Source organism: Ptychodera flava, chromosome 3 (genome assembly GCF_041260155.1).
Source record: "Ptychodera flava strain L36383 chromosome 3, AS_Pfla_20210202, whole genome shotgun sequence".
Classification (NCBI taxonomy): domain Eukaryota; kingdom Metazoa; phylum Hemichordata; class Enteropneusta; family Ptychoderidae; genus Ptychodera; species Ptychodera flava.
Genome location: NC_091930.1, coordinates 48068665 through 48083004, shown reverse-complemented (window position 1 = coordinate 48083004; position 14340 = coordinate 48068665). Strand labels below are relative to the sequence as shown.

The 14340-nt window shown below is 38.8% G+C and overlaps 2 protein-coding genes across 2 annotated transcripts; both read right to left on the bottom strand.

Annotated features, from left to right (window-relative positions):
• Nucleotides 1-600: 600 nt before the first annotated feature.
• LOC139130177 (cholinesterase-like) lies at nucleotides 601-9790 on the bottom strand. The gene is made up of 7 exons (XM_070695917.1): nucleotides 9623-9790; nucleotides 8247-8324; nucleotides 8001-8119; nucleotides 7171-7344; nucleotides 4215-4855; nucleotides 1651-1826; nucleotides 601-1328 (listed from the first exon to the last, which is right to left on the bottom strand). Exons 1-7 carry the CDS (start codon nucleotides 9765-9767, stop codon nucleotides 1276-1278), a joined length of 1386 nt encoding a protein of 461 aa, XP_070552018.1. The 5' UTR covers nucleotides 9768-9790; the 3' UTR covers nucleotides 601-1275.
• A 1466-nt stretch (nucleotides 9791-11256) lies between these two features.
• Nucleotides 11257-11619, bottom strand: LOC139129349 (esterase SG1-like). The gene has a single exon (XM_070694983.1). The coding sequence runs from the start codon at nucleotides 11617-11619 to the stop codon at nucleotides 11257-11259; it is 363 nt and encodes a 120-aa protein (XP_070551084.1).
• Between the last annotated feature and the right edge of the window lie 2721 nt (nucleotides 11620-14340).

Sequence of the window (14340 nt, the reverse complement as noted above, 5' to 3'; positions counted from 1 at the left end):
ATGTGGACAAAATCATTGTGTCGACTTATGTGACTTTATTGTCTTAGCAGTCCGCCCCCTACTGACAGGTGTTCGGACTCTAAACCTTCACATACCGAATTCAGTCTGTAACTTATGGGGACCATTTTGAAGCTTATGAAATAAAAGCTTTCATTGGCTTATTTTTCTGAAATTCGAAAATGTGATTTTTAATAGAGTTACCACAAGGATAGCAGCTATTTTTCCCCTTTTAAGTCTGGGTAGATGGGTAATTCGTTTCTGTAGTAACCAACTTTTGTACGGTGATCCTGATTTTCAGTCTTTACTTCAAAATCGAATGGTTTAAAGTTGCCTTACGGAAATCTTTAAGAAGAGTTTAGGTGTTTTAATTCCAAGGTGCCTGCTACTTTAACTGTAAGATATCAAATTAAAAACCAAAGCGGTGAATGTGCCATCGATGATTGATTATTTCAAGGGATTTTTATCAATAATACAAATAAAAGGTAAACAAATGTAAAAATACCGCATGCATAGGGAAATATTTCTTTCGATAGCATCTTTTTTAACAAACCATGATATTAACTCAATGGGTCAGTAGCAGTATCTTTTGATGATTTTTGTTTCACTATTTTTGCTCTGTATGGCAATTATAACCTCAAGTATGCCACAACCCAAAGGATGTTGAACACCCACTATTCAGCTTGTCAACACATCGTCTGCATTGCCGTTGCTTACTTTTGAATTCTAGTCCGGACCAGAATTCATTTGTTAGCAACAACAATGCAGTCTGTACATGTACAGGTTGAGTTGACAAGCTGAATGCTGAGTACATCAACATGGTTTGGGGAGTAGAAGAAGATAATATAGTTGACATTTAAGAAAACGATGGTAAAATAACAGACGTGAGCTAAAAAGTAATCGAAACCTACAGATGACCCTTTCATATTCATGTGAAAGAACTGTTCTGTTCGCTGTGTTCTTCTGTTCTGTTATAAATTAAAGGAAAACAAATACAACAAATCGCACTTTCAATAATTTATATTAGGTTAGAATGACTTTGCCAAGGGGTCGTCAGAGGTACGCATGAAGAAGTGTAAAAGCTAGGAGAATTGCTTTACATTACCAATCTCGCAACTGAAAATGTTCACACTGATAAAGAAGATAATTCAATGATTTGCAGGAGCAAAATAGTATCTGCCTCTGTAGAAACATTCTGTCATGATTTTGAAAAATCAAACTGAAGTTTTGTTATTCCAAAAGCAACTATCTTTGCAGACCGTTCACAGCCTATTGTCTTCAATCCGTGTACTTCATTTCACCGTCAGTGGCTGAACATACATTGTCAACGTCTGTGAAAAAGAAAACAAGATAAGGATTGCAAGTCATATGTTCAGCTCTCACACAATGTTGATAGAAGTGTAGCAGTGAAATTATACTCATTACGGAAGGACAAGTCACGCATTCTGCCAATTCAATTGTCACGTATGAATTAACAATTATTGCTCAGCAATGACTTTAAAATCGTTTCCGACTCTGATTTTTAATGTTGAAAAAATTAACACAATGTGTCTTCGCTTACCACGATACACTAATCGTGAAAAGGTAAAAACTAATCTATGAATCGCAAAGTGAGACTACCTGGGATTTTTTTTATCACGCGGTTCCACTGACCTGTCAGTTTTATTAGTTTAGGGACGAAATCATTCCAAAAAGCACACTCATCGGCTTTCAGTGCTCGTTTGTTTTCCATCTCCAGTGATAATTCTTTGTACTCTAATCCGGGTACTTTAAACAACGGCCAGGTCTTCAGCGATGAATCTTCACCGGTGCCAGACAGGTTTGGATCGCTAAAAATGTTAGAATATATGATATAAGTGATTAATATACATAAAAATCTTACAAAAATCGCAAGAACGTAATCTTGAGGTATAAGCTTAATGTGCCCGGGGGACAGATATTCGGACTCTCTTGGCTAACTTTTACAAATCGTTTCTGATCTATCACTTGTGGAAGATTATTTTGCAGCTCTTGGAATGAGAAACATTTCTACTCTTAGTTTTCCAAAACTCAAATATTTTACATATGTTTGTAATGCTGTAATGGAGATACTATTTGTTAGGCAGGGTGTGTACGCATAAGCATAGTGTTGTAAATTATTTAGTGGTTAAAATTTCCTTCAAGACCTAGAAAAATCATTAAAGATGCTAAAATGATGTAACATTGAAATTTTTTTACTGGAACGGCAGGCAAAACTAAATTTTGTCCTTATACTTTTCCTTCTGTATCATTCCGTTGTTAACCTTCTGCGGCCCCTGCTCAATATAATAGAATAGTCCACAGTGACCGCCATATTGCTTTGCTGCATGCTGCAAGCTGATCCACGATGTATGTGTTACCATTTCATGCACGGGTTTACTGTTTGTAGCTAATAGTTTTTCACCTTGGATCATGAATTGTTACCGTTAACAACCATGAATTTCAGTGCCATATCATTATTTTACTCGACACAGACCTTAGATTGAAAGAAAGGTTGGTTATTTTTACGTGCAGCAAATGCATGTATTGTATATGCCATGAGTTAACTGCATGATGCCAATCCGGTGAATATATGATCGACTTTCTGTTTTGAATTGTCTACGTCTTTCAAGAATTGTTTCAAAGTTTTATTTCACCTCACAAACCATTTGATCAGACAGGGATTGTTTGAGCAGTTGAAATTTTAACAGCGATCAAAAAACAACTCGTCAGTTAGGTTGGGAAGTGATCGCCCACAGTGTTTTATCTTTGAAAATGAAGGAACAGTTGCCATTTACATGTATTTTCGACTTTGTGTATTCTCGAAGATAATTTGTCAGAAGTTGCTAATAAGTAAGCTTTGGTACGTTCTGCCAAAAAATGTGTGAGTCTCGAGTAATGCTGAATTGACGTGAATAAATTAGCATAAATTAGCAGTGTTAGTTCAAAACGTGGAATGGCTCGATTATATTCATGTTGCTGACCCCGGGTCTTAGAATCGGAGGAATACGGTAGCTTTATAAGCTCCTGTTGTATATCTGTGTAGTACATTCACACACATCCATCCATCCATCCATCTATCCACCCATCCATCCGTCCGTCCATATCTTTATCTATCTATCTATCTATCTATCTATCTATCTATCTATCTATCTATCTATCTATCTATCTATCTATCTATCTATCTATCTATCTATCTATCTATCTATCTATCTATCTATCTATCTATCTATCTATCTATCTATCTACCTACCTATCTATCTATCTATCTATCTATCTATCTATCTATCTATCTATCTATCTATCTATCTATCTATCTATCTATCTATCTATTTATCTATCTATTTATCTATCTATCTATCTATCTATCTATCTATCTATCTATCTATCTATCTATCTATCTATCTATCTATCTATCTATCTATCTCTCTATCTATCTATCTATCTATTTATCTATCTATCTATCTATCTATCTATCTATCTATCTATCTATATATATATATATATATATATATATATATATATATATATATATATATATTATATTATATACACAATGAAAAACCGATGAGATATTTTCTTTCTTTTATGCTCGTTCCCGTATGGTGACTCGTTTTGAAGGTCATGAAATAAACGCTTCCATCGTCTTATTATTCTGACAATCGAAATACATTTTTCCTTACATAGTTAACGAAAGGATAGCAGCCATTTTGAATTGTAAGTGTTGATGTATTTGGCAAATTGCTTCTCCAGTACCAAGCATTAGTACCAAATTTTGCACGGTGATTCCTTTATTGGAGAGGGATTTGGTTTAAAAATTGCCTGTATTTCAGTGTGGTAAACGGTGCGCCAATTCAATAATTCCTCTGAGAATACATATTTGGCAAAGATCAGACATAGGACCCCAAAAGATAGTTTACTTTGATGTATTTTCCATGGCTATTGTTTCAGTTAGTCAAAACCTATTCTCCACCAACACGGCCTCTCTATGTGTATTGTCTTATGTTATCGTTGATAGCGGACTTTGATTTTGTTGTAGAGTTCGTTTGTAAATGACAACATTGCGTCCCGTAAACAATGCACTGTGTTTGGAAGACCGACATAGTGACTATACATTGAAACATATTTCAGATGGAAAAAATAAGGAAAATGATGTCAATTTCACAAGAAGTTACAGTTTCAGTCCCTTTCGTAACTGTATCTTTGCCTTCGCATCTTACCCAGTCTTAGCAAAATTGGTCCAATATTTCATCGTCTGCAGGGACATGGTCACCTCCTCCTCGGGCATCGACCAGTCTTTCGAACCGAACACCCATCCGAATACAAACTGCAGGTCTTCGCCATGGGCAGCCTTCATCCACTTGATCCGCCATATTGACTTTGCTGGTACATGGGTCATGTGATAGACGTACACGTTGTTGCCAGCGTTTGAATAAGCACGTGCAGAAAAAATGGATGGGCAGACGAAAATGCGGTCTCCCAGCATTTGATTCAGAGCCTCGATGTAATCGGCGTCATCTGAATCGGCGTCCTCCCAGTTGACGTACATTAATTTCACGGCATCGAGAACGGCTTGGTTTTTCTTGAGAGGTGCCGACAGAAACGCGGCGTATGTCTGCTCGTAAGTGGCCTTATCCATGGAGATTTCCGTGTCGTTGACCGAGTTTGGGAAAAGCATCGGGAGAAACATGGTGCCCTCGTCAGCGTTTGTTCCGATAATGAGATCTACGTCTGTTTTATTGATGGCTCCCCGAGCTAGCTGGTCCCTGGGTACTTCGGACCGGAAGTGGCCGTCGATGACAGGCGAGAACGGTATTGTGGTCAAATCACTGCCAAGTCCGGTGACATTTGCAAGAACACCCTTCGGAATAGATTGAAATTATTAAAGATCACAATCCAATAAGTTACTGAGCAAGTTCCATCACAGGTGACATTTGTGTTTCTTTGCAACATATCATTCTCGCGAGCCAGAGCAATAATTTCCGCTCCGCTGACCTACGCAAAAATCAAGCTCTGGCAGATTACGCCGGGAAACTTTGGAAGTATGTATAGGGGTTAATTAATTATTCATGAGAACATATCATCAGAATTAGCCAATCACGAATCCGTTTTACAAAGTCACGTCGGGTCGATCGTAAGCTCCGCTGGTCCTCGTGCAAAGAAACCCATCTTTTCCTTGTAGAATAATTACCAATGGCGTCTTTTTGGTGTGAATAGAGCGGTTGAGTCCAAAAACATTAAACATTTATACATTATTCATTCTTGATAAGTGTGATAGTCTACTGTACACAAGTGATCATCCATTTGGTTTTAAAGAAAGTCACTCAACTGATATGTGTGTATTTTTAGTAAAAAGAATAATTGATTTTTATAAGCGTCATAATACCCCTGTTTTCCTTTGTTTTCTTGATGCGACAAAAGCCTTCGATAAAGTGAACCATTGGACATTATTTCGCAAATTGATTGATAGAGGTATTCCGAATTTTATAGTTCGTATGTTTGTTTATTGGTATAGGCATCAAGAATTTGCTGTAAGATGGGGTTATGTGTTATCTAAACATTTTAAAACATGTAATGGTGTGAGACAAGGAGGTATACTTTCTCCACGTCTTTTTTCAGTTTATGTTGATAAACTTAGTCAATTTCTTGTAAAGAAAAATATCGGCTGCTTCCTTGGTGGAAAGTGCATGAATCACCTGTTATATGCTGATGACATAGTACTGATTTGTCCTAGTGTAAAGGGTATCAACAACCTCTTGAATATTTGTACTCAATATGCTAATGACCATGATATTGTCTTTAATGCTTTGAAATCTAAGTGTCTTGCCATTTTGCCTAATATGCTTAATATTTGTAAGATTCCGCATGTGTACTTGTATGACAAAGAGCTTTCTTTTGTAGATAAGCATTCTTATCTTGGTGTCATTTTCAACAGCAATGGCGATGATAATGATGATATTAAGCGTCAAATGAGGTTGTTTTATGCCAGAGCTAACATGTTAATCCGTGAGTTTTGGAACTGTTCGTACTCTGTCAAAACGAGACTTTTTATAACATATTGTACTCCTATGTACTGCTCACATCTTTGGAGTAAGTTCACAAATCAGTGTATCAATAATGTTCGCGTTGCTTATAACAACGGTTTTAGAATCTTTTTTGGTATTGACAGAAGATTAAGTATCTCGAACACTTTTGTTCAGAGCAACATTTTGACTTTCGAAAGTAAACAGCGCACTTTACGCTCGAAATTTTATATGAGGCTGATGAATAGTGAAAATTCTCTTATAGTGCTGCTATCAATACATATATTATGTGTGGTAGCCTGTTCTGGAAAAGACTGTTTTCCGACTGCTGTTAAAGTTTTCTCTGTCTGTCAGTTTTAATTTCCTTCATGATTTAGTGTTTTTATAGTTTTTTTATGGTTTATCAGTCCCCCTTTTTTTCTGTATGTTTTTTGGTGTATGAGCTGGTTCTCGAAATAAATAAATAAATAAAAAATAAATTGCGCGCTCTTCGTCGACAGTGAACGCTGTGTCGTGCTGAGCACCAAGATCAGCCCAAGTCGTTGTGTATTGCTCATTACAATAATTTATGCGCGTTTATGAGACCTACTTTCTGATTGGCTCCGTTCAGCCAGCGCTGGAAACCAGCGATAGATCCGCGAATCTCTGCGTAATCAACCACGGTCTATTGACGGGTAGCGCTGAGCTATTGCCGTAAAGAGGCGCGTGGTTTACGACGATGCAACATATAGAAATTTTGTCAACATTTACGGCACAAAGTCGGTAAGATTGCCTTGCACCTTTAAGGTTTATTTTTTATTCTGTGGTCAGAATTTGAAGGTCTGTGTGCCGAACAAAGACTGTCTTGTGTAATTTGGATACACCTCAAATAAATATTATCAACTTCCGACGTCGATCTTGTTTTGCCGGAAAAGACATCAATTACAATTTAAGAACGTAAAAAACATTGCTCTCCAAATCATAAGTGACTTTCATGAAACAACACAAAACATTGAGAATGAAAATGTTACAAAAACGATGCATTATAATTATATTTCAATCTATTTATCTATACGAATATATACACACAAACAAACAAACAAACAAACAGAAATTCATCTTGTCATAATGTTGTACGAAAGTTTTGTCCACTCCAAAAGATTACAACACTTACAGTTGATACATCATTTGGTTCCCTGAAGTCGTCAGCTGGAACCTCACGTAAACATTGGACCAGCTCCTCAGTGGTGTCTTTCTCACACCCGAGCAGTTTGCCAAGACCTTGGGATATCTTGTATTGCAAGGGAGCATTAGCACTAGTGCCTAATTGGTAGGTAGCTGAACCACTCTGTTAACAACAACAACAACAACAACAACAACAACAACAACAACAACAACAACACAATAAATTCGAAATAGTTCTGCAATAGCTGATGTTTCTCTCTCACTGAATGACTTGCTAGGCGAATAGATACCGTAGGTTGTGAGTTTGAAGTAGATTCAGGAGCTTCAGTTTTCCGCCCTGGTTACAATAGTTCTGCTTGTATCAAGAAATGACCACGGTTATCTGAAGCCACAGCATAGCAATGTGTCCATTGCTTTGATTGGGTTTGTCACGTGTTTTACGCTGGCGTGTGTTTATTGTAGACGTCATTGAACTCCAGCTATGTTGAGGGGTCGCGGTGTAGAGATGTGCCCGAGCAGTTTCGATCGCTGACTACTTCGCTATGTGATTAGGTAACGTCGGTTGTGAGTTCCGGTGGGCTAGAGAATTTGTGGATTTTAAAAGGAATACAGCCATGCTTATGATGTTTCCCAACGATTATTAGATTGTGAGTTCCGTCAAATATAAATTGAAACTCTTTGCAAAATTAGAGGGTCGTTAGTTTTGAGCTGACCAAAGTGCGTTTGGAATAATTACATAATAGAAAGCACAAGAAATAAGTACGCAAATGATTGTGACATCTCCCAAAGAAGGGACTGGATCGGATCCAATTTGCATACCTGCATAATTACTCGATGGAATAGTCCATTCGTCAACGGGGACAGTAAAAGATATTCCACACTCATTGACCCGGCACTTTCACCAAATATGGTAACTTTGCTGGCGTCTCCTCCGAAAGCTGTGGACGAATGGTCAAAGAGCAGACTGGTTCATCATTGAAACGTGGAAAAATCTAATATCTATGTATTCGTTCTGGAGTTCAAACCTTTCATTTGCTTTTATTCTGAATGGAAAATTTCTCTTACCTGCTATGTTTTGTTGTACCCACTCCAGGGCAGCGACCTGATCCAGCAATCCATAGTTGCCAGGCGCATGCTCGTCACCTGCAGGATACGGTCACCCGTGAAAAAATAATTGAAATGAGTGCGAATCGCAGTGGCAAGTTTTACATTGACATTCTCACGAATCAAATAGAAACAGCATAATGTATTTGTGTGCTTCTACCTTCAATCTGAGAAAGGGATCACTTACGATTTTCGATTAAGTTAGAATCTGTAAAATGTGACATAGGTTACAGAGATTTGGACTCTAGAGCTTCAACAATGCATTTTGGCCCATATTTTTGGTATACTCATTTTGAAGCTCAGGAAGTAAAAGTTTTCGCCGGCAAATTGTTGTGAAAATCGAAAACGTATTTTCCCCATATAGTTAACACAGGAATGTTGGACATTTTGAACGTCAACGCGCCAAGACGTACGTGTATTTCCAAACGCGTCAGTACACACGTTGCACGTTGGCTCGTCATCACGTGATCTCTTGGGCGTACTGAGTCTGCAGAACGCATCGCGTCCTTTATATTCCGGAGTAGGACCATTTGCTGTCTAGTGCCAAATTTTGCACCGTGACTTCCATTATTTTTCCTTTTTTTCCCAAAGGCAGTAGTTTAAAGTTTCCTCGAAGTCTGTTTGAGTCTTTCAATTTCGAGGCACTACCTGAATCACTTTATGTGGTAGTTTCAGTTTACACATCCAACTTAAAGGTATACTGTCACCTGTAATCTAAATATGCCCATATATGGTCAAAAGGGCGTTCCTTGGTATTCAAAATGCCTGTGTGAGGGCGCTGTTTTTAAAAAGCGAACACCCGCGTAAAATCTGTGATTGGTTAGATTTAGGAACAGGTGACAATATACCTTTAAAGGTATATTGTCACCTGTTCCAATTTTGCCACAGTTATCATGGAAAGAGAAAATCTAACCAATCACAGATTTTAAGCGGGTGGTCGCTTTTCAAAAACAGCGCCTCGACATGGGCTTTTTAAATACCAAGGAACGCCCCTTTAACCATATATGGGCATATTTAGATTGCAGGTAACTGTATATAAATACCTCCGATTATACTTTCTAGCGACGATCAGCTTGAACGCATACTTAAAACTTGATGTATTATTCGAAAGAGAAATTAATCAATCAGTTGATCAAATTATGTTTTAGAAAGAAAGAAAGGACCTATGATGGGAGACATTCATATCATGACATTGAACAAAATATTGTTGGTGATATTGCTTGAGAGATTTCGATTCATGCAATGAGATACGAAGGGGACACATCTAAGGATCTTGTATACATTACGTCAATCTCGTCAAATGAAGGAAATGTTGTGAATTTACCCTATAAAATTACCTGTGACGAAGAAGCCGAAAACCCCAAGTCGGTAGTTGAATGACACCACAACAACGTCACCAATCACCGCCAAAGCTGTGGCGTCGTACGCACCGTCATGAGTACCAGACCCCGTGGCAAATCCACCACCATGAATCCACACCATTACAGGTAATAGACCCGACTTTTAAAAAAAATGAACAGTGCATTAATAACATTTTTATTTCCAGACGAATGCACATCAGCCACAAGGGTGTCTCAAGCATCCCTATCTCTCTTGCTTTGTTCGACGTACGTTCAGTATAAACTGACAGCTGGTAAATATTTCTTTATTCAAGATTTACGGGACGGGATTCAAGGGTGTGCCCTTTTGGTCTCCTGCGTGATGACTAATACCTGCCACTGACCATTATCTGACGTACTTGAACCGATGCATCAGTATAAGCTGAGTATTAAATACTAGTACCATATCTACGCTGTCTGGGCGTAGCTTTAAATTTACAACATTGACACCGTGGCGGATAACGATAACCCCTTGCAGGCAGAGGCAGTGCCTATGTTTTAGCTGGTGATAGATGAAGTAATGATAGACAATATACATGCATGAATGAATGCATGCAAGGAGTATATTTAACTCGGAGCGTCCAATGAGGGTTGATGAGTTTAGGGATACTACGCAAAACACATTTTACATATTAGCTAGCGCTTACAAACACCTATAAAGGAGCTGAGCAAATCTGAAAAATACTCTTTTTTTTCAGAGCAACCATGCATAATCCGTTAAAGTTCTTGTTTCTATGTTTTCGTACTGTGTGCCCTAAATAATCGCGAATATTCATTGAAACACTTGAATTGGTAGTCTTTGAACCGTGGATTAATGCTTTTAAAAATTATGAACTATAACTGAACTATAATTGCAGCGACACAATGGACGGCCCCTCCTAAAATAACTTACACACCACGGTAACATACGCTTTGTATTTGTAATCAACGAAATATCGCAGATGTACCAGTAGATCCAGAGTAGCGGATTCACTGTCGGAGGAGGGTAAATTCGAGACTCTAGCCCGGTGTTGTGCCCTTGAGCAAGGCACTTTACTCATCAGTACTCCATTGGGGTAGTGGTGTTATGGGTACCTCATCCTGTAAATGGGCTAGCGCCTAGCGTCCGTTGGATGATGGAAAAAAGAAGAAGAAAAAAAAGCTTCCCAGCATATCTAGCTAGGGTCAAATTTTAATTTGTGTGCACTGTCTAAATACTATAACTCAGCTCGACCTATTTCCTGCCATTGGGCCTACTGATACGCACTCTTCATAACCTTCACACAGTGGGGAAGGGTCACGGTCAGAAAATTGGAACAAATTAACTCGATTACTGACCCACATTTTGGAGGTGTAGGGATTTCGCCAAGCGGTTTTCATTGTCTATACCTTCACTAGGAGAATAGATACAGTAGGGTGCGGGTTCGAATCTGACAAAAGTATTTGCTGAGTCTTCCAGCATCACGGTTTTGTTATTTTTGTGAATCAATTGAAGAGGCCATGAACAGGTTTTTGCATGTGAGTGCGCAGCATGTACATGACTTTGGATGCATTCAGATTATTACAAATCTCTGATGCCTACATCGATTACGTTAAATCGTTATTTCTGAGGGCTATGTTTTACTCACATCAGTCTGCGGTGAATATACATTCAAATACAGACAATCTTCACTTTGCGGTTCTTCAAGGGGAAGAAGGGGATTTTGATATTGGATACAGGCGTACCCAACCTTCGTTGCATCGTGCACTCCGTCCCAGGGACCTTTAGGTCTAGGTGCTCTAAATCTGAGGTTACCGACCGGCGCTTCAGCGTAGGGTATTCCTTTGTAGACGTGCACTGTGCGTTCTACATCGACGTCCTTGTGTGTGAACTGTACCGACTTGCCAACAATTTTTCCCGTCTTGACTTCAACGACAGGGTCATCGGCGATGATGTGGCCGAACAAGGCTAAAAGGATAGCACATCTTACAATCATGATCGTTTTTTTTTTCTAGTTCCAAAGACCGATCTTCCTTCCACCGCCTGAACAACCGTGATGGTAGCAGTAGACACTAAGGGAGCGTTCAGTTATTAAGGCCGGGGTGGCCCGGCTAAATCCGGGGGGGGGTCACCTTAAATTTGGAAAATGCAAAGGGGGTCATGTATTTTTCAAAAATGCATAGGTTGGTCACTTGATTTTCAAAAGTACCCATCCCGACCACTGTAATCTCAATAAAAGTATATGTATTATCTGTCACATGAACATCATGTTGTTTTTGTGACTCTGTACAGAGTAGTCTTCTTGTAAATTGAGCTCGTCGATGGCAATGAGCTATTCCTATCAGACCAATACTCACTCAAGCAATTATGGAGGGGGTGTCATGAAATTTTTGTCACCTTAAAAGGGGGTTATCAATTTAGGAGGGCAATGAGTACGGGATTCCCTTATTTAGACTGATGCACGGGAATTTGCCGGCCCGCCCTGGCTATTAAATAGCCGAACGCTCCCTGATATGAAAGCAGGCGCTTGGGGGCGCTAACTACCGCGTCAGCCTAATCCGGATTCAAAAACTCTGTTCTTGGCCGCGGATCTCATCTGTACAATAATTGCACTAGTGCTGTTCAATATCCAGATATTGCATCAGCAGAGTGCACACTCTAGTGTATTTACATCCTTTCGAGTATATGTCGACGAATGTGTCCTTGTACTGTCTTGTATTACGGTAGTATGCGCCTCGAAAGTGACAGACTTAAACTTTTAAAATTTCCTCAAGGAATCGTTTCAAAATGAAGATAAAAAATCGGCGACCGCCGTTCAAATTCTGGTTCTAGAGAAACAAATTACCCAAAATTTATCGATCCGTGTGTTAACCCAATGCAGAAAAAATAAAATTTTCGAAAATCGCTTACAGTAAATTTTGTATTCATCAATCTATGACGTAGACATTCCGTCGACATTCGTAACTCTGCTGTACTCTTCATATCGAACACATTTCTGCATTGATATTCCTTTAACAAACTTGCTGCAGTTACTGCAATTTATTATATCGCGAAATTCCAGCAGGTGAACGCTTTTCTCTAAAACCAAAGCTTCACATACATACGGGGAACAGAATATCAACAATGCATAGGACGAGACATTGCTACAGACAATGATGACGTCGGTGGGCAACGAAGCATCGAACAGCAAAAGCCTCGACCTCGATTTGGTTACTACTTTTCAAATCTGAACGTGAATCTAAAGAAGAAAAGAACTGGCATAAAATATTTGTGAATTCCCGGACCGTTACCTGTTGCCCCTATATAGCAGAGCTCCTCGCCTGGCAAATACCGCCACTCTGTCACAGTGCATCCTTACCAAAACAGGATTGTAAAAATTGATATTCTTGAAGTCCGGGATGTCATTGTTGAGCAGCCATCAGATGGAATATTGTAATATTGTCAATTTGACCTCCATTGCTATCACTGTGGACATCTTTGTACGGTGGGAGTTAGCGACGACTTTGCGAATAACAGTTACTTGGATATTACTGCCATGGAGAAGAGCTTGCAAAATAAAATTGTTGAATGACAAAAATGTTGTGATTTTAGGGACAATTTCCATATCTCTTTGTTGTCGTAATTTTTTCACATTTGGTCCAGATCATCTCCTCAGCATTTACCATGACCTCGTTTCCGGATAAAATGGGGATCCCAGGAGGAAAAGGCCCCCCTTCGAAGAGAGAAAGGGCGTAACGGTGGTCGAAAACCTGGTTAGGGATCCGGTATAGATGAGACTTTGATCAATGGTGATCGGTAGTGTAATTTAATTTCTTAAGCATAATATGAGATGCTGAGGCAAACATTTCTGACTTGTCACGTTGCAATGAAGTCTATCACAATAAGAACAGCTGTGATCCCGGACAGCCTCTATTCTTTGTATTCAATTTTGCTACCTCCTTGTTTTAGCCATGTTCATTATCTCTTGTTTTCTGCTCATAAAAGACATCATAGTCGTCCACTGGTGAAACGCCGGTGACCAAATAACTGTAAATATTGAAACGACTCTTATCTTTATGCGGTCGTTAAAGCAAATAAAGGTTGTATCACTGTTCTTGACAATCCAGTTCTGTATCGGTGCACGGGATTTCCTCACCTCTAACTAAGCACTCTCTCTCTCTCTCTCTCTCTCTCTCTCTCTCTCTCTCTCTCTCTCTCTCTCTCTCTCTCTCTCTCTCTCTCTCTCTCTCTCTCTCTCTCTCTCTCTCTCTGTATCTCTCTCTGTGTGTATATATATATATATATATATATATATATATATATATATATATATATGTGTGTACATATATATGTGTGTGTGTGTGTGTGTGTGTGTGTGTGTGTGTACATACATATAATATATTATTAGTCTTCTTGTTTGTGCACCTGCTCTGTGGAATTCACTGCCGCCTGTGATTCGCAATGCCAGATCTTTTAAAAACTCATCTTTTTAATCAGTGCTATTTGTGATTGAGTTTTTCGGATCATCTTCTGTATGGTTTTTAACTGGGACTTTTTAATTTATTCTGCTGCTTTCTGCCTTTTTTATCACCGTCTTTTGTTTTATTTTATCACTTCAAGTCATGTACGAGAATGGTACAGGTGTTGACAGATTTTGACATTGTTTGTTTTCATTTTCTTTTATCGCTGTTGCAGGTTTTTAGTGTTTGTTTGTTTCTGTTTTGAATGTGTAAATCGC